This window comes from Ursus americanus, chromosome 20, assembly GCF_024610735.1.
Source record: "Ursus americanus isolate L20-20 chromosome 20, mUrsAme1.1.p, whole genome shotgun sequence".
Taxonomy (NCBI): Eukaryota; Metazoa; Chordata; class Mammalia; order Carnivora; family Ursidae; genus Ursus; species Ursus americanus.
Genome location: NC_142146.1, coordinates 12,016,392 through 12,040,751, shown reverse-complemented (window position 1 = coordinate 12,040,751; position 24,360 = coordinate 12,016,392). Strand labels below are relative to the sequence as shown.

Sequence of the window (24,360 nt, the reverse complement as noted above, 5' to 3'; positions counted from 1 at the left end):
ACCTTAAGATAATAAATTCGTGTAGCTTAAGCTGCTAAGTTTGATGTAACTTGGTACAGCAGCAATAGAAAAATAATACAATGCTTTGGTGACAGACCCCCACTCTGCTTCAGAATATTCTGGTGCATAGCAACTGATGTCATAGAAAAGATTCTAGAAGAGCAGGTTATGGAGAAGCACTTGTGGCTTAGAAGCTCTTGGGTGAAGGTAAGTGGGTTATCAAGGACGTGGAATCTGAAAAGTCCAGGGAACTGAGTGCAGGGAGAGCAACTTTCCTGCAAAAGGTCAAAGCTGCTGCAGTGGCTGCTCCTCTCCTCCCCTGAGGAGCACCTAGGCCTGCGGAGGGGCTGGTGAACTGGTAAGCTGATACAGGATGTGCAGGAACTGGGACAGATATGATGCTATCCAGGTGCAGGAGACACTCAGCAAATCCATTTATTGCTTATACGATGACAATTCTGTTGGGAAGAGTTGGCTTTTTCCTATTCATTCATTCATTCATTCATTCATTCATTCATTCAACAGAGATTCACAGAGTGCCTACTATACACCAGGCTCTGTTCTAAGTTCTGGGGATAAAGCAGAGAACAAAACAAACCAGGTTTCTGCATTCCTGGTGTTTACACACTGGTATGAGAAAGAGACAAATAATAAATGAACAAGGTAATTTCTGAAATTGACTTATGAAGAAAGCAGAAATGATTTTCTGTGATGGAGCAGTGATCAGAGAGTCCTATTAGAGATGCTGAGCTCGTTTTTGACCTGAGACCATGACCAGAAAGAGCAAGCTCTGTGGTGATTGGGGGAGTCATGTTCCAGGCAGAAGAAACAGCAGGTGCAAAGAGCCTGTGGTGGGAATGAGGTTGGCATGTTCAAGGAATAGAAATGTGCAAGGTGAGTGTAGTGGTATGAATGTGAACAAGGGGGAGAGAGGCATGAAATCAGACTAGAGAGGTGTTCAGGGGCTAGGGCAGGAAGGGTCTTGTTGGCTAGGCTGAAAAGTTGGGATCTTATTTAAAGTGCCAGGGGAACCTATTGCAGATGGGTGATGTGACTGGATATGTGTTTTTAAAGAGGACTTTCTAGTTACTACATAAAGTGATAGGGGGACAGGAGAGGATTGTGCAGTGTCAGAGTATATCTAGGAAACTCTACAGAAGTCAGAGGCGATGGTGATCTGGACTGGGATGATGACACAGGAGATGGTGAGAGGTGGATTGGTTTTGGAAGAACAAGGGACAGGGATCCCAGTGATTTCACTGCAGGGGAAGAGGGAAGGAAGGAGGACTCAGCATGCCTTTTATGAGTATGTCTGGCAGACAGATATCATCTGAAAACATCATTTGCTCTGCTGGAAAACGTGAACATGAACTTCTCTCCGAGTATGCATTGGAATTCAGTTATTAAGCTAAGGGCAAGCATGTGTGACCATAGCTCAAAAGACAAGTATCTGCTGGGGACTGAATATTTTGTCTATTTAACTCATTACTTTTCAAATCAACACAATTCAGTGAGTATTATATTAATCATTATTTAGATGAGGAAACCGAGGCACAGAAAGGCTGAGAAGCTGTCTTAGATCACTCCTGGGATCCCTAAAATCCCAGCTATTATGGGGTAAAGTCAGAATTTGGACCCAGGCAATCTGACTCCCAAGTCTGAGCACTCAAATGCTAGGCCCTCCTCGACAACGTATTTGGTATAATGGTGACATCTGTAAGTAATTATGCTTATAATATAAACATAAAGAGTTCAGACAAATGTTTAAAAGTGAAATTCTTCTAATTCAGGAATATACTCATTTATTTCTAACTCTTTTGCAAGTTAGACATTTAGATCATTGGTTCTCAACAGGGGACAGTTTTGTCCACCAGGAGATGTTTGGCAATGTATGGAGACATTTTTGTCTGTCACAACGGAGAGGGAGAAGCTACTAGCATCTAGAGGCCAGGTGTGTCCCTAAATAAACTTGAGTGCACAGAAGAGCCTCCAGGACAAAGAATTTTCCAGCCTAAGTGCCAAGGTCAAGAGCCCCTTGTGCAGGTGAATGGAGGCTGGCGGACATGCATACTCCTGTGAATGATGACAAACAGGGGGGTGTGATTAGTTGTCCAATTGATATATATTTATGCAGTGTTGGGGGCTGTAGGGCATGCCAGGAAGACGATATGTTATAATTTCCAATTGCACTTTCTAGTCTGAGAGATAAGACATGGCATAGAACAGGACAATCACCTGCTAGGTGTTCTGGAAATGATTCTGAGGGCAGTAGGGGGCTCAGAGAGGGAATGTTCATGCAGGATTGCATCAGGCTTCAAGGAGATGGCACCTGGAGTGGACACCTGAAGATGGAGCAACATTTGGGTAGGGAAAGGCATGGTAGGGCCCTGTGGATTGGGAAGAGCCATGTGTGGAGCAGGAACATGAGCAGTGGGGTGTGGGGTAGGAAGGTGCAGAGAGGAACAGAGAAGGAGCAACGTGGGAATTCAAAGTTGACTGAATTGATTCCTCCTGATGGAGGGAGGGCAGGGTTAGGCCAGATTATGGAGGGCTCAGAAAGCCAAGTGTGGCTTTGCTATCAGGAATAGGGAACTGACAGCATTCCCAAAGTGACATTGTGTACGTGCTTTGGGGACATTGAAAATACCCACCTGGAGGGGTTGCCCTGGAGGAGTGGACACCAAGAGGCTGGGCTGTGACTCAGCCTGCAGTGATGAAGTGGGTTTAGGTGAAAGTGATGAAAGGGGTTTAGGGGATAGAGTTGAGAGGGTTTAGAGGATGATGACAAGGAAGGTTTAGGGGGTAGAAATGAGGGGGGTTCAGGAGATGATCATGAGAAGGGTTTAGGGGATGACAGTGAGGGGGTTTTATTGGAGTGGCGATGAGTGGAGTTTAGGTGGTAGCAACAGAAATGGAGAAGGAGAAACTCAGGAGTCAATTTTCTGAGCACCCCACACATGACCCGCTCCCCTTTACACAGACGAGAAAGCAGAGGCACCGTGAGGCTAAGGGTCTTGCCTGCTGTTGCCAGTGATGACCCCCTACTACGTGGCAGGTCTGAGCCGGACTGGGGTTTATCTCACTGTGTGGACAGGCAGAGAAAAGCTCCACGGAATTCGATTTATAGACAATCTGGAGACAAGACTGTGGCCAGGGTGAGACCACAGCTCTGAATATATTCTAGGGTAAAAGGTGATGGCGGAAAGAATTCAACATAAGAGTAGTGCTTGTGCTTGAGTAGTGGGACCTACAGTGACATTTGTCTTCCTCTTTCTGTTTTCCAACATGTACCTAATGGACAAGTTGTACTTTCACAATAAAGGGGAAGAGAGGATTTGAGCTTCTGTATCTAGCGTGAAAGAGAAATGAGTGAGAAGAAAATCAAGCAGAAGCCACTGGGTTTTGCTGCAGGGAAAGAATGTGTGTTGGGGGGATGACCTTCACGAGAGCAGTTTCCTTGGAAAATGGGGGTCCAGAAGAGGAGGAGAGGCAGGGTTTCAGGTGTCCTGGGTTTGCAGTGACACGAAGCTGAGGATTAGGGTGGGAAGAAGTATCACGCTTAAGCCAGGCAGAGCTCCCTTTTTTCTAAACACACTGAATTGCACGCCCCCACCCCACAGTGCCCTTCTTTTCCTTCAGAGAAACCAGTGTCCCTGGGATCCCGGCAGGACTTCTCTGTGACTCTGCCGGCTCCTCTGGCCACTATTGACCTGAGCTGCCAGGAGCCTGAGAAGATGAAGGCATCCATGTTTCTCTCCCTCATTGGCTACCTGGTGGTTCCCAGTGGTGCTGCTATCTTGGGGCGCTGCAAGGTGGCTAAGAAGCTCTATGAAGGAGGCCTGGATTATTTTGAGGGCTACAGCCTTGAAAATTGTGAGTAGGCCCTTCTTAGCCCCATCTCCCCTCACCTCCTTTTCCTCTGGCCCCTGCCCGGGCATCCCCAACTCCACCCTCCTCCGAGCCACCCACCTCCTGTTCCGTCTTAGGGGTGTGCCTGGCTTATTTTGAGAGCAAGTTCAACCCCACGGCCATCTACGAGAACTTGCCCGGTGGCTACACTGGCTATGGCCTCTTTCAGATCCGCAGCCATGAGTGGTGTGACAAGGGCAAGAACCGCTGCCACATGTCCTGCTCCGGTAGGTCCCGCCCCCGTCTGTCCCACACCAGGGCACTGGGGGCTGCAGCACAGAGCACGGAGGCCAGCCTTCCGGGTGGCCAGCGTTTCTAGGGTTGGAGCAGGGAGGCGGAGAGCCTGGCAGGTGCGGGGCCAGGGAGGCTGAGTGCAGCACACCAAAGCGTGCAGGGAGAACGGGCTGTGGGTGACGGCCAGGCACAGAGTCATGGAGACCCCCATCCAGATGGGCAGGATGAGAGGAGGCGGGGAGGAGGCTGTCAGCATCAGAACCACCCGAGCCTAGAGGGCTAGAGCAGAGGGCTCTGCATGGGCCTCATTTCACCCACACTCCGCCACACACTCTTCTTCAAGGCAAACAGATGCTGCCACTTAGACAGGCCCAAGGGGCACTGGGAAGAGACAGGAGCATGGGAGCTTTCCCTGCTGCTCTCAGGGGTCCCAAGTACCTGTGTCCAAGAGGATGCACTGGCCCAGGTTCCCTCATCCTAGCACTCACTGAGCACCCACAACGAGCCGGCCTCCTGGAGCGGACATTCCAGTGCTTGCTAACCTCAGGGTACTCCTTTAAGCTCTTCAAAGGTCTGAATTCATCTAATCTTCACAAAGACCCCCATGACGTGGGCACTGTTATTATCCCGTTCTATGAAGGGGGAAACTGAGGCCCAGAGAGGGTAAGTGCAAGCCCAAGGCCACACAGTTGTAGGTGGTGTTGTTGAGAGGCAAGCCCACACAGGGAGCCAATAAGCTGCACAACCACACCAGAGCTCTCCCTGACCCCGGAAGCTTGCAGGAGGGTCTGAGGGCCTGGCACTCTCAGGGTCTCCCTGATGGGCGAAGCTCCCTCCCCCATGGTGAGTGAGAAACATTCCAGAACCTGTGGCTTCTGAGCTGGGTCTTTAGGAGACAGAGTGGAGAGGTCATGGTAAAGCTTGTAACCTTCTTATATGGTCCAGGAGAAAGCTGCTTGCTCTTGGGCCTCATGCTTGGCCTGGGGACTCCAGAGAGGAGTAAGATGGTTTCCAGATTCAAGGAGAAGCAGAATTGCAAAGTAGGAGGGAAGGGTGCAGAAAACACACAGGAACCCAGTGGGAATCCCAGCCATTCCCATTACAAGTGAGCTCCATGAGCTTGTGTAGGTCTCTTCTCAGAGCTTCCTCATCTGTGAAGTGGGGATGACATTAGCTACCTCTTAAGGTTGCTGTGAGCATTAAATGGGATAATGTATGTAAAACACTGTGCAGGGCCCATAGGAATCACGTGATCAAAGTCTAGCTGAGACCTACACATTAAGAATATAATTTAATTACTGTGATAGAATATTCAATGTCACCCTGAGCTTCCAGGCAGCCAAGGCAAAAAGAGAAACCCAGTAGGCCCATAATTTATATCTCATAAGAAGAGAGATTGATTGATTGACTGCCAGAATCTGACAGAAGAAACAAATAATTATCTGTAGTGGAGGTGGTACCGAGTGTTGTGATGAAAATAGGGTGGATTAGATATCCTAAAAAACCCTCCCACTAGATAAAATTAAAAAAAAAATCTGGAGCACCTGGCTAGCTTGCCCAGCAGAGCGTGCAACTCTTGATCTCGGGTTGTGAGTTGAAGGCCCATGTTGGGCACAGAGCCTACTTAAAAAAGAAAAATAAATAAATCTTCCATAGTACCTGGGTAAGATGGCAAGAAAGTAAAATCCCTAAAGGCTAAAATGAGAAGCGAGAATCCAGACTGCTAAGTGAAGATTGAAGTTGATGATGACCAGGTGACATCTGCTGTTTCCCTGTGGCCTAGGGCACAGGTTTGAGGTCGTTGTGTAGACAGGGCCTGAGCAAGATAAGGCGATGCACTGGAGACTCCACTGAAACCCAAGACCCCAGGGAACTGCACTGTCAGCTAAAGGATGAGCTAGAAAGCCCTGAAAGCAAAGACATTCTAAATAGAGAGGAAAACAGTCTCCTTGGGAATGTGTCACCACAAGCCAGTAGGACTCACAAGGAAGCAAGGTGCCATTGAGAGGTACTAAGCAGGCCCTGTGCCAAGTCCTGAGGACAGTTCAGAGGAATTGTATACTGTCCTTGTCCAGCAGGGTGAGGGACAGAGAGAGCACAGGCTTTGAGGCCAGACAGAATCTTGGCTTGACCTCTTACTAGTTATGTGATCTGAGCCTTAGTTTTCTTATCTGTAAAGTGGAGGTAATAATAGCACTTATGTCACAAGGCTTTTGTGAGTTTTTAATATACTACAGTGTATATAAAGTGCTGAGCCTGGTGTTGGGTATACTGCTTGGTGTGTGATGAATACAACTTCAAAGAATTTACAAAGTAGCTGGGGATTAGGATGTGCGTGTGTGCATGTGAACATGGACGCACGTGTGTATCTGTGTATGCACATATGTATCTTTGTATATATGTATTTAACAGATTAGAGCTGAATTGAAGTGACATTTTATTCAGAAGAGGGGAGAGGGTGCAGTGAGCTAGATGGTCAACGACAGCGTTTTAAGGACTGTCCTGTTTAGATGAGCAGATCCAGGTTGGGCAATGAGTGTGAACAAAGTCCAGGAAGAAGAGCTGCATGTGATTCCCAAGCTGTGGGTATCAGGAGTGGAGCACCCACCTTCAGGGCGGGTGCAAGCTTTGTCTCCTGCCCCTTGGGAGGTCTCTAACAGGGGGGGGGGTCATGGAGGAAGGCAATGGAAGGTAAGGTGGCAGAAATGGAAAGGCATGTTGGGGAAAGGGTGGACTAAGCCAAGGATTTGGGGTTCTGTTTTACAGGCAACTGGGGGCACTGAAGTCATCTTTTAAGGAAAAGCAATCAGACTGGATTAGGGAAAGGGAGAGACTGAAGTGTAGTCAAGAAGGAAAGTATTGCAGTAACCCAGGTGGGAGGTGTCCGCTTCCACATTCAAAGGAGAGAATGGAATGTTGGTCCCTCAGAGACACTTCTAGGCCATCTCCAATGCTGTTTCTTCTGCCTGGAAGAAGGCAGTGATCCCTCTGTGAGCCCCTTTTCCTTACCTAATCTTCTAGATGTCACGTGGCCCAATAACCCTTCCCTGACCCTTCGAGTCTGAATTGAGTGCCCCCACCCACCGCTCCCACATCAAGCTCCATTCCCCCGTCACTCCAGGTATTCTTTGTATTATAATTGTCTAGGATCTTTCTCTCCCCCTTTCAGACTGCGGGCTCTAGGAGGACAGGGACAGATTTACTGGGTTCACCGTTCTACCTCCACTGCTTCTTATATTGCTTAGCACAGAATATTTGCTATACATATTTTTAATGAAAATATTATTATAAGAATTAAAAGAAGAAAATCGATAGATTTGGTAAAAGATGACCACAAGCGACTATCTCCCAGTGTTGTCTGAAAAAAAAATCTAAGGATAGATTTATCTTTGGAATCACACGGAAACCTCTCTAATATAGGCACCCTGTATCTTCCCTGACGTCACTCTGACTTAGCTGCCAACTTGTGGAGTTGTGTTTTTCCCCTTTATTTTCTCCACAGCTTTACTGAACCCAAATTTGAAGAAGACAATTGAATGTGCCAAGAGAATTGTAAAAGGAAAAGACGGTATGGGAGAATGGTAAGTGGTACATTTTTGAACAGTCTTGTTAATGACCTTCACCCATTATCTTTAATCATAATCTCGGCCTAATCTTGGTCTCTGCACATCTATAGTCTCAAACTAGCAGGATCTTACTCACCAAGCTAAGCAGTAGAACACTACTGAGTTCTGCAACCCCAAGGTCTCAGAAGGAAGGACATAATTATCAGACAAATTGCCTTAAATTGAATATATTTTTCCTTCTCAAATATTGTTTAGGGTTATTCAGGAAGCTAGGATGAACATCCTTGAAATAAATCTCTGTATATATTTCTGATTATTACTTTCATCTAAATACTTAGGTTCTTAATGCATGTTGTGAAATGACTCTCCAGCAAGTTTGTACCAATTTACAGTAATAGTAAGAGTGTAGTGAAATGCCTATTTATTGCACTCTCATCAATTATAAGCCTTTGCCATTTGAAAGGTAGATAACAATTTTATCTTCTTTTGCATTTTGTGATATTCCATTGGGGTTTCCCCGCTAAGTTTGTTATATACTTATATTATTTTGTGATTTTTTTCCCCTGCTCTTGTCCTTTGCTTATTTTTAAAATTCAGATCATCATATTCATTTGAAAGAACACTTTTTTTTAATTAGGTGTTAGATGTAGTAACAGATAGTTATATATTTGTATTTTTTTAAATTTCATTGAAGTTCATGTAAGTTGAAATAACAAACACACAACTAGATTATCCATCTTATTTACATATTCTTGGTTACTTATTTGGCACTATATTGAGACATCTTCTTGGTTCTTTTTTTTTTTTTAAGATTTTATTTATCTGACAGAGAGAGAGCGAGAGAGCACAAGCAGGGGGAGCAGCAGAGGTCTGAACCGAAGGCAGACACAACTGACTGAGCCACCCAGTTGCCCTGATAGTTATATACTTGTTATCAAAAATAACTGCAACTCTGATTTCTTCTTTACGCAGATATTTGCTTCGAAAAGCCATCTAAAATTTACAAATGTTTGGGCCTGTGTTTGACCTCTTTCACTCAATATTTGTTCATATTGTTGTGTATAGTTCTAATTGGTTTGTTCTCATTGCTGTATAGTATTCCATTATATGGATATATCAGTTTATATATCCATTATTCTGTTGGTGGGCATTTGGGTAGTTTTCACTATTTTAGTGTTGCCATGAACATTCTACAGTTTTCTTTTAGTGAATATATAAATGGATTCACATTGATTATACCAAGGAATAAAATCACTGGTCATAGGATATGCATATTTTCAGATTTGGTGTATTCTACCAAACCTTTTTCTCAAGAGATTCAATTTAAACTTCCTTTTTTAAATAATTTAATTTAATTTAATTTTTAATTTTTGTTTATTTTTTATTATGTTATGTTAGTCACCATACAATAAATTATTAGTTTTTGATGTAGTGTTCCATGATTCATTGTTTGCATATAACACCCAGTGCTCCATGCAATATGTGCCCTCCTTAATACCCAACACTGGGCTAACCCATCCCCCCACCTCCCTCCCCTCTGAAACCCTCAGTTTGTTTCCCGGACTCCATAGTCTTTCATGGTTTGTCTCCCCCTCTGATCCCCCCCCTTCATTTTTCCCTTCCTTCTCTTAATGTCCTCCACGCTATTCCTTAAGTTCCACATATGAGTGAAACCATATGATAATTGCCTTTCTCTGCTTGACTTATTTCACTTAGCATAATCCCCTCCCATTCCATCCATGTCCATGCAAATGGTGCGTATTCATCCTTTCTGATGGCTGAGTAAGATTCCATTGTATATATGGACCACATCGTCTTTATCCATTGCTCTACTGAAGGACATCTCAGCTCCTTCCACAGTTTGGCTATTGTGGACATTGCTTCTATGGACATTGGGGTGCATGTACCCCTTCTTTTCACTATATCTGTATCTTTGTGGTAAATACCCAATAGTGCAATTTCTGGGTCATAGGGTAGCTCTATTTTTAACTTTTTGAGGAACCTCCATACTGTTTTCCAAAGTGGCTGTACCAACTTGCATTCCCACCAACAGTGTAAGAGGGTTCCCCTGTCTCCACATCCTTGCCAGCATTTGTTGTTTCCTCCCTTGTTAATTTTTGCCATTCTAACTGGTGTAAGGTGATATCTCAATGTGGTTTTGATTTGAATTTCCCTGATGGCTAATGATGTTGAACATTTTTTCATGTGTCTGTTAGCCATTTGTGTGTCTTCTTTGAAGAAGTGTCTGTTCATGTCTTTTGTCCATTTTTTGACTTGATTTTTTGTTTTTTGGGTGTTAAGTTTGAGAAGTTCTTTGTAGATCTTGGATACCAGCCCTTTATCTGTAATGTCATTTGTAAAAATCTTTTCCCATTCTGTGGTTGCCTCTAAGTCTCTTCAATAAATGGTGCTAGGAAAATTGGACAGCTATATACAGAGGAATGAAACTGGAGCATTCTCGTACACCATACAGAAAGATAAACTCAAAATGGATGAAAGACCTCAATGTGAGACAGTAATCCATCAAAATCCTAGATGAGAACATAGGCAGTAACCTCTTTGACATCGGCCACAGCAACTTCTTTCAAGACATGTCCCCAAAGGCAAGGGAAACAAAAGCAAAAATGAACTTTTGGGACTTCAAGGTACAAAGCTTCTACACAGCAAAGGAAACAGTCATCAATTTACACTTCCATCAGCAGTTGTAGTTTTCAGTGGCTCCAAACTATTGTCAGTGCTTGGTATTTTCTAGTTTATTTTTGTGACTGTGTAGTGCTATTGAATTGGGTTTTATTTTGTATTTCCTTGGCAATTAATGAGATTGAGCACTTATTCAAATGTTTATTGGCCATTAGATATCCTTCTATGTGAAGTGCCTATTCAAATCTTTTGTCAGTTTTTCTATTGTATTTGTCTTTGTCTTATTAATTCATCAGAAATTATTTATATACTCTGGGTAAAAGTTTTTTGTTGGATACAAGTATTACAAACATCTTCTTTCATTCCACCTTTTCACCTTCTTAATGGAGTCTTGATAAAGTGAAATTCTTAGTCCTAGTACAGTCTAATTTATTATTACTTTCCCTTTATGGTTATTTTTGGTAATTTTAGAGAAATATTTGCCTATTCCTAGGTCATGAGAGATTCTTCTTAACTTTTTTTTCTAAAAGCTTTATTTAATCTTTCACATTTGGCTCTACAATACCTTTTTCTTTCTTTTTCTTGGTTTATTGCATTGGCTAGGATCGCCAATAAATGTTGGCTAGAAGTCATCCTTGTCTCATTCCCAATCTCATAGGTAAGAAGTTCAATATTTCTTTATTAAATGTTGTATTTTCTTTAAACTTACTGAGATACTCTTAATCAGGTTGAGTGTTCTTTTCCATTTCTAGTTTGTTAAAGGTATTTATTTATTTATTTATTTATTTATTTATTTATTTATTTATTTTAAATATTTTATTTATTTATTCGACAGAGAGAGAGACAGCCAGCGAGAGAGGGAACACAAGCAGGGGGAGTGGGAGAGGAAGAAGCAGGCTCATAGAGGAAGAGCCTGACGTGGGGCTCGATCCCAGAACTCCAGGATCACGCCCTGAGCCGAAGGCAGACGCTTAACCGCTATGCCACCCAGGCGCCCCTGTTAAAGGTTTTTAAATCATGAATGGGTATTGAATTTTGGTTACTACATATTTAATATCTTTGTAATTCTGTGTTAGCCTATCCATCTTTTTTTTTTTTTTATTCAAGTTGTTGCCTTTTTCATCTCTCTTCTCTTCCATGGCTTTCTCCAGAGGTTATGCCAGTTACATCTTATTGATGATGTCAGTTTTATAAAATTTACTTCTGGATTCTGTAGTATGTTATTCTCCTAGGAACGCTCTTCTGAATTTAATGATGATGCCCCTTTTCTTCTACTAATATTTTCCCATAAGTACCATGTTAGTTACGCATATTTAGTATTTGCCAAATAGGTTATGTGACTTTTTCTTGTTTCAGCTCACACTTTGGTAATGGTCAGACTCCCTTCACAAATGCTCTTCTGGGCATAGATTGCTGTGCAAGTCTCCTGACCCAATATCCACTTTGGAGATTTTCCTGACATGTGTGTCTAGTTCTCTCTCATAGGCTGAGTCAGTGGAGTACATGAAAACCCTTCATTCCCAGCATGAACTTCTACCGCCTCCACGTTTATCATGGGCCTCCACTATCCAGTAGACACTGTCTCACCACCAATTTCCACCTTCTTTTGCCTTTTCCACCCTCTCCCTGTCCCACATTTCATAATTGACTGCTTGGTTATTGCAGGATATTGTAGTTACCAGTTAGATCTAGAAACAATGTCATATTTCCTCAGTTTCAGGTTGTATATCTTAATATTTTTGTATTACAGTTTATCCTATAATCGATGTGTCCTCCAGCAAAAGTTGTTAATGAATCATTAACATATTTTATAATAGAAGGTATCTTACAATAGAGGAAATTCTTTAATCATAGCTGTAATTTCTTTACTTCTTTGGTATGTAGGCTTTGTGTGTTTACATAAACATCCTTATTTAACCCTAAAAAATCCTTATGCCATGAGTATTCTGCTTCCCCATAAAATGAGGAAGCAGAGGCACAGAGAGGCACAACAAGTTACCCATGGCCACAGTGTTGGAATTAATTCTAGATCTGTGTTATTCTAGGCCTCAGCTTTCACAACTCTCCTAGAAGAGATGAGGATGGTTGACCTGGGAGATCTGTGCTCTGGTCATGTGGAAGACAGCCAAAGCACTCTGTGCAGTTCTGTGGGGGCAGACGCAGGGTTTCCAAACAGAATCAATGAGTGCAGGAGGGGCAGACCTGCAGGTAGATTGATTCAGCCAGTGGAAGTCTTGAGTGGTGTTTCTTACAGTGACCCTCAGGGCCTGCAGGCAGTGGAGATCTTGTTCAGAATCTGGCAACAGGAAGTGTGTCAGTCTCAGAGATCAGCTTTTCATTGTTGCTTTTTTGTCTTTTCTGTGCCTTTTGGTGCTAAGTTCAGTCAGAGATTTTTGTCTGTTTTTCTTGCCTCTATATCTCCAGCAACTTGCTCTGTGCCTGGCATATAATAGGTAATCCCTAAATGTTTGTTGCAAGATTAAGGCTGCATTTGAGCTGTTACCTAGAAGCCATTAAAAATTTTTAAATTTATCATTTCTTATTTCTCAAAATAAAAATAAGACATACGTGTTTAAAAATGAAAATCAAAAAATAAACTTCTTGCTTTTGTCAGCAGCCTCTTGAAAGTCACCACTATTAATGTGTCTTGTAAATCAGAGAAAAATATGTGTATTGAGAATGAGAAAAATATTTAAAAATACATGTGAGGGGTGCCTGGTTGGTGCAATTGGTTAAGTGTCTTGGGGTCAGGTCATAGTCTTGAGGTCCTGGGATCAAGCCCCAAGTCAGGCTCTCTGCTCAGTGGGGAGTCTGCTTGTCCCTCTCCCTCTGCCCCACCCCCTGCTTGTGCATTCTCTCTCTCTCTCTCTCAAATAAATAAAGAAAATCTTTAAAATAAAATAAAATAAAAACACATGAAATCCCGACATACACACTGACCTGCACCTAAAATTTTTTCACTTATTAATAGAGCTTGCAAATCTTGGCATATCCTACCTAGAGGTCTCTGCCCTCCGGATGCTGCAGGTAATTACCTGCCAGTCCCCTATTGATGAACATTGAGACTGTTTCCATTTTCTGGGCCTCTTGGGTGCATTTAAATGTTGGTAGAGAGATTGCTAAACTGGCATTCAGAGAGTGGGCACCTCCAGATACATTGCATGACGGGGCCTGGGTTCTAGGTTGTTCATCTAGAACAATAAAATTTGTGCAGTTTTTGGAAATTGAGACTTATGATGGCATTCTATTTTGCTTTGCTTTTTTTTTTTTTTTTTAGATTTCATTTATTTGCTTGAGAGAGCGAGCGAGAGCGCATGATTGTGGGCAGGGAGAGGCAGAGGGGGAGAGAGAGAGGTAGACTCCCCACTGAGCATAGAGCCTGACATAGGGCTTGATCCCAGGACCCCGGGATCATGACCTGAGCCAAAGACAGACACTTCACTGACTGAGCCACCCAGGCGCCCCTGCTTTGCATTTTTAAACTACAAAGAAGTTGAGCATCTTTTCATGTGTTTGTTGGCCATTTTTCTCTGAACTGAGATGATAATGTTTTCTTTTGTTTTTATTGATTTTATATGTGTCCTTTATAAATTAGGGTAATTAGACCTTTGTCCGTGATATCTATTTGAACTACTTTTTTTCAGGTTTGCTATTTGTATTTTGACTTTGTAGTATTTTCATCATGTAAGAGTCTTATATTTTCACAGAATCAGATCCCTCAATATTTTGTTTTGTGGCTCCTGAATTTATACGAAACTATACTCTAAGTTTGTAAAGAAATGAAGCCATGTTTTCTTCCATATTAGAATGGTGTCTGGCACAAAATAAGCCTTATATTAAGTTTTTGTTAATAAATTAGAAAATAGAATTTTCACGGTTTTATGTTTTTATCTTTAAATTGTTGGCCTTCTTGGAGTTTATTTTGGTATAAAAAGTGAGGTAGGGATCCAGCTTTATATTTTTCAAATGGTTAATCAGGGTTGTCATACCGCTTATTCATTAATCCATTTTCCTCACTAATTTAGGAGATTGCATTTTAAAGTGGGAGTCCCCTTACTAATGTGTCTTCCCAGTGTTTAAAATATCTTTCATATAGTCTCTACTCTCCAATTAATTGAAGCATGGCTGGCTCTCTAGGGTGAGCACTAATGAGCTAAAATCATCTTTATTGTACAGCACTGAGTAGAGATATGCTGGGCCAGGCTGATTAAAGCCTTCTCACTTGCTCAGGACTCCCAGCAAAGTGAGCTCTTATTAAACTAATAAGCACCCACGTCTTTTCAAAGCTCAGATCAAGCAGCCCTGCAGAGTTGAGGCAAACAGGAAGTGAGAAGACCAAGGGCCTGCATGCCCACAGGATTCCCTTCTGTAGTGCCTGCCCCAGGCTGTGGGAGAGCCTTGCAATTTCTGAAAACAAATATGTGTGTGTTTTCTCTGCTGCTTTATAGCTGTGAGGGGCCAGGGGTCACAGCCCCTTCTTTCACTGTGGGACCCCTTACCCTGGAAGACTCACGGAAGCCTGTCTAGCTGAGGGATGGCCTATCTAAACAGGATTTCTAATGGCCTGCAGCTGAGCTGGTGAACCCCACAGCCTCTAGGTTGGGAGAGGAAGACCTGGGGTCTGGGTGCTGGCATGGGGGCTGGGAATAGAAGGATCACTCTTAGGAGAACAAAGAGAAAAGTTTTGAGAAACTCAGTCTAGCTGGCCTAGGCAGGGTTGAGGAACTAAGGGTGAAGCACGTGCATGGGAAGGTGAAAGAGGCCCTGGGTCAAAGTCAAGGATTCCCATTTCTGATCAACGGTCTGCCTAGGACTCACCATCTGAGCCTGGGCAAGTCATGGAACTTCTCTGATGCTTACTTCAGAGAAGTTAAGAGTACTTCTCTTGCTGGGCTGGGGGATAGCTCCCCAGTTCACGGTGTGGGATTTGTGGAAAAGAGTGGGGGGGGGTGGGAGCATGAGGATCTAAGGGGCACCAGCTTTCATGCTAGGATGTGTTAGAGTCAGACAGAGGGTCATACTCTAGAAGCAGAAAAGCCTTCAGAAACATGCCTGCAGCAGTTGGGGTGGTGAATTCAAATGCTTCAAGGCTGGGGTGTAGATGGGCCGGGTCGGCCGGGGTGGGGGGGAGGTGTGGAACCCTGCAGATCCTGAGCTCAGACACTGGGAAGCCCCCTCTTGTTCGCTGTCCCTGCTTTCCTCTCTACAGGCCCTCCTGGTCCCTGAACTGCCGGTTCGCAGACAATCTGGCGCGGTGGTTGGACGGTTGCAGGCTCTAGCTGCAGTGGCGGCCCTCACTACACTCTCCAGTGGGCACCTTCCAAATGAAGATGCTTTCCTGTTTGCTGCCTTCACTCAACCCTGTTGATTATCTCACCGCTGGACAGCTCCAGATGGAAAGGGACAAAAGTTTGCTTCATCCGGGGATGCGGAATGCAGAATAAACCAGCTTCTTACGCAACCTGGACCCAGGGTCTCCACTTGTCTTATTATACTGTGATCGTTACTAGCATAACCATGGAGGATCTGAAGGAAGGAAATTATCTGGAAAACAAGATGTGTCCATGATTGTCAATATTAAGTAGGGAAGAGAAGAAAAGATACAGTGGAAGAAAAGAGGGGTCAAAGGCAAACAGGGACACCAGTCCCTGCCTGTGCCCCTGATAGGACACACAGGTGGAAGTAACACTATAAAGTCCTCCTTGTACTTCTATGGAGAGAATCCAGTGACGGTTGCTCTTTTTTATTTTTTTAAATAAAAAGTTAAGTTTCAAAAAAATGACCAATAGCACATACTTGCATTAGAGAAACAAAAATACAGAAATGTTAAAAAAAAAAAAAGTTCTCCCATGATCTTAGCTCCCAAAGGCAATTGCTGTCATGCTTTGGTTACATTCCCTTTGGGTTTTTCTTCCTGTAGAGGGGTTTTTCTTTTTCTTTTTTAAAAGATTCATTATTTATCTGAGAGAGAAAGAGCGCGCACACACGCACAAGCAGGGGGAACGGCAGGCAGAGGGAGAGGGAGAAACAGACTCCCTGCTGAGCAGGGAGCCAGACCCGGGACTTGATGCCAGGACCCTGAGATCATGACCTGAGCCAAACGCAGACGCTCAGCTGACTGAGGCACCCAGGCACCCCTCTTCTTTATCAACAATGCTCTGATAATGTTACAGGTTGAGTTTGGTACCTCGTGTTTTAGAAAGAAAAAAAGCATGGTAATAAATCTTTCCCCTATGTGGATTGTGATTTTAAAGAGAAAGGGGTTTATTTCTGAAGCTTAGAGGCTTACAGAATCCTTGCACGGGATGGAGCAGCAGAGGCCGGGCTGGGCTTTTAGAGCATCCCTGCCCAAGCCATGGGAGCAGAAGCAGAAGCAGAAGTAGCTTCTCGTCGGAAACCAGGTCACCTGCCGGGACCCAAACGTGGAGAGCACAATCCCTAACCTTTCAGCCTTGCATAGGAGGGAAAGAACTGGAGTGGCATCGAGAGAGGCTGTCGGCAGCACGGGCTTCACCATGGGTGTCAGAGTTTCTGCAAAATGAAATCTTAGTGCTGGCTAATATTCCACTTATGAATGCACCATATTTGATTTAACTTCCCCCCTACTATTAGATTTTTAGATATTGCCATTTTTAAACCATGACAAAGAATGCTATAGTGCCGGCTTGTGGCTGCCCCTCTTTCATTTTTTACACTTTTAAAATTACATGAGCCACATATATTTAATGAGGAAAACTTGGAAAGTACAGATAGTCATAAAGAAGGAAATTAAAAATACCCGTCATTCCCTGCTGGAAGCAGAAGTTTGCATCATTGCTATGCAGCCACGGTTGAGAGCACTGATGTGGGGATGGTGTCAGTGTGTACCTTTGCCTACTTCAGTGCGTTCATGTGCACGTCGGGTTCCCTCACAGACATGGACCACCGCGTATATACAGCTTGTACCTTGCCTTTTCCATGTAATACTCTGTGGCCTGATATTTCCAAGTTTACCATAGGAAACCCAGCACTGTTTTTAACCACCTCACAGCATTCCTGTATGTGGACAAAATGTAACGAATATAACCTTCCCTTGTTACTCTGCTCTATCCAGACACAAAGTAACTGACCTCGGGGAATCCTAGCCCCTGGGAGTCAGGCAGGACTGAAAGCAAATCAGCCTTTCTTTTTTTCTGCTTCTTGGTTGCTTTCCGAGGGGAGGAGAAATAGCTATAAGTTAGAAAATCAGGGGCAGAACTTTGACTCAAGTCAGTAATGACTGATCAGCTTAATGAATTGGTTTCATGTCGCATTCCCCCCTTCTAGAGAAAAGGGTGTTCCGCAGTTCCCGACCACAGGGCAGGAATCCTGCAGTAAAATCCCTGCTGCTGGCTGCACCTGCTGTTGAGGCAATGAGAAGCCTCTGAGACCCTGAGAGCCACTTCCTTATTGAGCTGGGAACCCCACGCTGTTTCCGAGGGTGGGCCCAAGTGTGATAATGCACCTGACCTCAACGCAGCCTTCGCCCAGACATTAGTGACAACCTGCAATTGATTAAAACGCTATCTCCTCAAGTGCCAAATCCAGCGTGCTGTGCCTCCTCCTTCCAGCCCATTACTTGGCCATGGCTCATCATCGGCCTCTAATGGCCACTCTGTCAACAAGGGCGTGAGACTGGAGGACAAAGCAAATGTTAGTGTATTGATCGGAACAGTCTCTCTGGGATTTCCCAACATCAGCTCCTGGCTTGGGGCTTTCAAACCCACTGATAGTGGGCATTGTGAAGACCACTCACTCTGGGACCAGCTCTCCCTGTCTGGAATAGGGATTGATGAATGCTTCATTTCTTTTTTTTAAAGATTTTATTTATTTATTTATTTATTTATTTATTTATTTATTTATTTATTTGACAGAGAGAGCACCAGCCAGCGAGAGAGGGAACACAAGCAGGGGGAGTGGGAGCGGAAGAAGCAGGCTCCCAGTGGAGGAGCCTGATGCGGGGCTCGATCCCAGGGACCCGGGATCATGCCCGGAGCCAAAGGCAGATGCTTAACAACTGAGCCACCCTGATGAATGCTTCATTTAAAAATCTCAGTGGTGACTCCCATTACTATTACTTCTAGCACCAGCAGCTACACACAGACACATATATTACACATAGGCCTTTACATACAATATTTTCAAACCTTGCAAAACCTTCCAAGGTAGGTATGAATTGTAACCATATCACAGGTGGAAAAACTGAGGCTCAAATGGGCTAAACAACTTGGCTTCACTCTGTCCTGGTAAGGGATGAAGATAGAATAATTATCTCCCCATTCTGCACACAGCCCACTCCACACACATCACCTGTACTGATGTGAATTTTTCATTCCATTCATTAGCTAGAAAATTGGTCTCCAGCTTTTCAATTAAGACTTGGCCCTGAAGACGTGTTAGGCACAACTGGCACAGAACAATGGGTCATTGTCACAGTGCACAATTCATGGGCTGGGAAATCGAGGTCCTAAGAAATGAAGTAACTTTCTCAGCTACACAAAATAAATCAATAGAAAAGGCAGTGTGGTGACCTGCCGTGTTCCCAAACTTCTGTCATGATGAAAATCTGTTAACATGCTGATTCCTGGGCCATGGCCCATATCTGCTGAACCCTATTTCTAGGTATGGGGCCCTGGAACGTGTATCTTTAAAAAAATGTCTCCAGATCTATCTGATCTTTGGGACACAGGAGAAGCTGGGTAGTGGCAATAGCATGGACTGGGAAGACTCAGAAGACATTGGGTAATCAGAAGGGGGAATGAAGCATGAGAGACTATGGACTCTGAGAAACAAACTGAGGGCTTCAGAGGGGAGGGGGTGGGGGAATGGGATAGGCTGGTGATGGGTAGTAAGGAGGGCACGTATTGCATGGTGCACTGGGTGTTATATGCAACTAATGAATCATTGAACTTTACATCAAAAACCAGGGATGTACTGTATGGTGACTAACATAATATAATAAAAAAAATATTAAAAATACAAAAACAAAAAAACTGGAGGGCATGTATTGCATGGTGCACTGGGTGTTAATACGCAAGTAATGAATCATGGAACACTACATCAAAAACTAGGGATGTACTGTATGGTGACTAACATAACATAATAAAAAATTATTACTAAAAAATTTTAAAAATTAAAAAGAACTGCAAAAAAAAGAAGACGACGACATTGGGTTGTTCTTGGCTCTGACTGGTGAGTCACTTCGCTCACTTTCTGAGCCTCATTTTTCTAACCTGTAGGCTAAAGTGAGTGACCCTGGCTGGGCCAGCCACATAGTGGCAATGTTGAGGGATTGGGGGAGGTCTTCCCACTCCCGGGCCCTTTGCCTGCTTCCCAGTGCCACACTGACGTGAATGAGCAAAGATGCTGTGGAAGCTCTGCCATTGGGAAGGTTTGGGGTGGTGTGTGCGTGTGGGTGTCCCTTGCCATCTGGTGCTGTAGGTATCCCGCAGCATGGCTAGGCCAAGTCAGTTACTGGAGTTGAGAAGATTGTATCTTGCTCACTCTCAGGACACGGCTTTCTAGAATTCCCACGAAGTGGTGGCTGGTTTTCGTTTTGAATCTCAAATTCTACTTACATCTGGGGTTAGAGGCCAGGTGGTTCTTACTCCTCATCACTGCTTCTTCCTTCCTCCCTAGACTTCTAGCTCCTTTGAAGCCGGTCTTCTCCTCCGTTCTCCTGTCTCCTGCCCTGAAGGTTTTGGCTCCTGCCTCCCTGTTGTCCACCACGGCTGAGGTCGTCATTCTCAGTGGCCTTAGTATTTATGTAGACAAGCCACCAGCACCCTGACATCTCAGTTTCTCAAGGTCATTGACTGCAAAGATCTTGTTCCTGACCTCACTTCAGCCCCCACCCCCATGGCCATGCATGCCTCAGCCTCGTCATTACTAGTAGCTCCAACACCTCCAGAGCCTCCGTCTTAACACCATGCTCTTTGAACACCACCTCATAGCGTTCCCTCATTCCCTCCCACAGGTCTCCAAATCTGACAGTCCTTTGAATCCACTGGAATCTCAAAGAATTGACCCTCTCCCCCTTGCTCTGTCCCTCACCTTTACTTGTCTTCTGCCCTGGCTTAGATTCCAGGGCCACCATCATGATATCAGCATGAATCCACTCTCCCTTGCTCATCTTCCCTCTCTCTCACAAACCCCTCTGGCTACTCAACCTTGGCTAAACCTGACTCTCCACCTGCCCCATGTTTGCGCCCACGTAGCTCTATGTATTTGGAGAAGAAGGGGAAAAAAAAAACCCACAACACCATGTTGACTGGTGTCACTTTAAACTCTTGCCAACTATTATCAAGTGGGCCTTTGCATTTCCAATCTATTTCACACTTTCTCCTGTCTCGTTAAATCTCCAACATCTCCTCCCTAATCCACCCTCTTAACGGATGATGTTGCTTCCTATTTCACAGAGGAAATAGAAGCCTTCAGATAAGACCATCTGCAGGCTCCCACCACACCTGCCCCCACATGCTCCTCCCTCCCGTCTGTGCTCATGGATGAACTGCTGATGCTCCCAGTTAAGGCCAACCTCTCCACTTGGGTCCTGGATACCACCCCCTCTCGCTTACTCTCCAACTGTACAAGAGACAAGTGATACTGCACTAACATGTTTTTTTCTTCCCTTCTTGATTGCTTTCATCCTCATAAAAACATACTGTAATCTCTCCCATTAAAAAAAAATCCCTCTCGTGACCTCTCATTTCCTGTCATTTCCTCAAACACTCCTCAAAAGAATTGTCCAAGTTCCCTCTCTTCTCTGCCTTACTGCCCATTGTCTTCTTAATCCAGCTCCTTGGAAACACACCTGTTGCGGTTATCGATGATCTCCATATTGCCAGATCCTAGGATCAATTCTCAGACCACATCTTGCTCTCAGTAGCGTTTGACATTGTTGATCACTCCTTCTTAAAACACTAAGTTCACTGTCATTGGGCCACTATACACAGCTGGTGCTTCTCGCATCTCACAGGACACTCACTCCTTCTTCACCTCTTTCGTTGGTATCTCTCCCCCTCCTGTTTGGTGTTGGAGGGACCTTGCATAGGTCTTCAGGCCTCTTCTCTGTTTTCAGCTACTCCCATGTTAAATAACATCGGTATTCATCGTATGCAATGACTTCCAGATATGTCTATTTCCTCCTTGGTATTTCCCTCAAAACTTCAAATTCACATGTAAAAATACCTTTTTTACTTCTCCACTTGACTATCTAACAGACATGTGTACATCACAGCAGCAGTAGAAAATAAATATGAATATGAAGAAACCCAGAGATCTCAAGCACAGACTTCTCTGTCCTCAAATTTCTGGGTCACATAGGACATACATGACTGTAGGCATGTGGAGCCCCTGGTACTAGGAAGCCTGCTCATGGCAAGGTATCTTACAGTAAGCTGGGCATGCAAGCATGCTCTAGCTATATGACCAGCCCTAATCCTTCAAACCCGCCTGCCTGCTATCAGAAGTAGGTACAAACCACCAATCTAATTATTTTACTAAATAATGCTGACAGGCTGATTCATCTTGTTCCAGAGTGAATCTCTTGTCTTTAGTTAATACATTCTATATCACTGGGCAAGAGTCGTTTGTCTAGAGACAGGCATGCAGTCTAGACCATTTGGGTTTAACCTGTGCTCTGCAAATAGCATGACAACGAGAAAGGCTTTCTAAGCCTATGGATGGGAAAGCTGACAGAAACACTGCAGGTAGGACAGGAAAATATTCCAGCGAGTGTATAATAGCTGCCCCCACCATGATGGAAGAGGTCCAGGATAATCAACCTCCCACCAAGTTTCCAGCTGGTTCCTCTGGGGAATGGCGTTATATCAGGGCCATAGGCAGTGGTCTCTGCTCTGGGTAGGCTGGGCAGGTCAGTCTTGGTAAGGAGCAATCCATGTTGTTGAGGACATGCATGAACTCCATCCCTGATACTGTAGCCACTTGGTTTGCTCATCAGGTGTGGCTAGAAAAGAGGCTGCTGCTATCCGCAACCCTTTCTGTTAACCAGATTATTGAAAGCTCCCTCTGACGTGGGTGCCCCGTGAGAAACATTCACACAGGACCCAGATATCTTTATGCTCTGTACCCATTCCAAGAGGTCTACCTGCAAATCTCTTTCTCAGACCTCTTTGTTACCAGTCTTCCATTTTTGTTCCTCCTGAATCTCTGGTCACCCAGCCAAACCCTTGTTACCTCCCATGAATCATCACAGAGCTCTATCTCTGACCATCCTTCTTTCTTTCAAGTAGACGACTCACTGTGTTGCTTAAAATTCTGCCCACAGGGAAAAATCTCTCTGTAGGATGCTAGAGTGGTCTACATCTCATGGATATGGCATCCTGTGTAGATCCATCCATAAACTGGGACTCAGGTTTGTCTTCCCCAAGCACCTCATCATAAAGGACTCCCCACAGAGCCATAGGTGAGGCTGGAGGGAGCAGAGGGCCGATAGGGATCTGAGCCTGAGCACCTGCTAAGCAGCTTTCTTGTGCCTTCAGGTCCTGACCGAGCCCAATATTAGGTCTGTCACTTTTCCTCAATGATGGTGTGCTGCTGAGCGCATAGAGCCACCTTTGTGGCTTGGATAATCAGAGAGCGCCTAGTTCACAGTGAGCGGTTGCGATCACATGGTCACTTGGTCTCCTACAGTCAGCCCTAGTAGCAACAGAGGAGCTGCTTCTCCAAAGGAAAGCAGTTACTTCTGGAATAGAGCACAGCTTTGCTTTGAAGCCCTAGGGCGCTAAACTGTGATTCTATCAGGGCTTTCCAGAGGCTCCAAGGAATTAGTTGCTCAAGAGCTAATGGAGCAAAGCCAGCCATCTCCAGGTTCACCACTGCAGTTGGGGTACAAGGAGGCAGAAAGTTGAGGCTTCCACTAGCAAGTCTGGAACTTGCAGGAGACTGCTTGCTGCCAACTTCCCAGCAGCTCTGCAGCCATGAGGGAGGTGGCTGGCAGGGGAAGACGTAGCCTACTGCAGGATCTCTGGCCTGCCGAGTCTCGACTTGCACCATTCCAGTTGAAGGTGAGTCTGTCACCTCCCTTCGAGATCTCTAGGACTGTAGCTCAGCGGTGAAGCCTACACTGCATCCTCACCCCATTGGCACAGGTACTCCTCCAGGCCCCTGGCAGAATAGGGTGGTGGGTGTCCTGCTCGGCATACTCTCTCTTCCTCGGTAGGACATTCATTTCCTTGAAAAGAGACAAAAGGACTGTACAAATCCTGAGAGAGAGCTGACTTAATTGGGTTAATTTGTTAAGTACTTACTGCAGTGAAAAACATTTAAGTGAATGCAATTTAATTGTTTCTTTTAATTATTCATTTTTACATCAAGTTATATAAGCTCATGATTTAAAGAGCAAAATAGGTTTGGCTGTGAAAATCATCCCTCTCTTATTTTTCTCACCTTCCTCGGGGAAAAAAAACCCAAACACGTTCAACTCTTTCAGCTGATGCTTTGGTATTTACATCCCATTCTCTGAAGAATATGCTTTTATCTTGCTCCTTGGTTTGTGTAAAAATTGGGGGTCTCCTTACAAATAGGGGATGGAGGTTCAATTCTCTTTTGCTCTTTGTCCCCACCACACACATGAAGCCCGCATGACCCCCATCCTACCAATATGGTCCAATTATAATTTGGGTTCTTGCAACATTTGGTCTTCATCACGGTTAGGAAAATGCTTTTTCACAGCTGAGCCATGGTGACTAGTCTGTGATTACTTCTGTTTCCTGAACAACGTGCCCCCCTCTTTAGTGAATTGTCTGTGTTTGCTTCGTTGCTTAACTACTTCTCACTCATCAAGCCCCCAACTTTTCCCCAGTTGTCCAATTCTTCTCTCAGAATGGGCAGATTCACTAGATTTTCTTTCCATTTGTCTTCCTAAAGAATTCTCTCTCCTGGCGCCTTCTGACTGCTTCAGTCTTTACTGGTATTTTGTCTCTGACACACCAATTGTTCTAGAATTTTCCTTTACCACCATCACTTTTGC

General features: G+C 44.4%; 1 protein-coding gene across 1 annotated transcript; it reads left to right on the top strand.

Annotated features, from left to right (window-relative positions):
• Nucleotides 1–770: 770 nt before the first annotated feature.
• On the top strand, nucleotides 771–15,628 carry LYZL4 (lysozyme like 4). The gene is made up of 5 exons (XM_045798129.2): nucleotides 771–851; nucleotides 3,669–3,873; nucleotides 3,987–4,136; nucleotides 7,646–7,724; nucleotides 15,559–15,628. The coding sequence occupies exons 1-5, from the start codon at nucleotides 771–773 to the stop codon at nucleotides 15,626–15,628; spliced, it is 585 nt and encodes a 194-aa protein (XP_045654085.2).
• The last annotated feature ends 8,732 nt before the right edge of the window (nucleotides 15,629–24,360 follow it).

Excerpts from the sequence above, each read along its gene's own strand:
- LYZL4 (XM_045798129.2), top strand. The coding sequence starts at position 771 with ATGACCAGAAAGAGCAAGCTCTGTGGTGATTGGGGGAGTCATGTTCCA. Across the intron at positions 852-3,668 it reads GCAGGTGCAAAGAGCCTGTG|GACTTCTCTGTGACTCTGCC; the intron begins GTGGGAATGAGG and ends GGATCCCGGCAG. Across the intron at positions 7,725-15,558 it reads AAAGACGGTATGGGAGAATG|GCCCTCCTGGTCCCTGAACT; the intron begins GTAAGTGGTACA and ends TCCTCTCTACAG.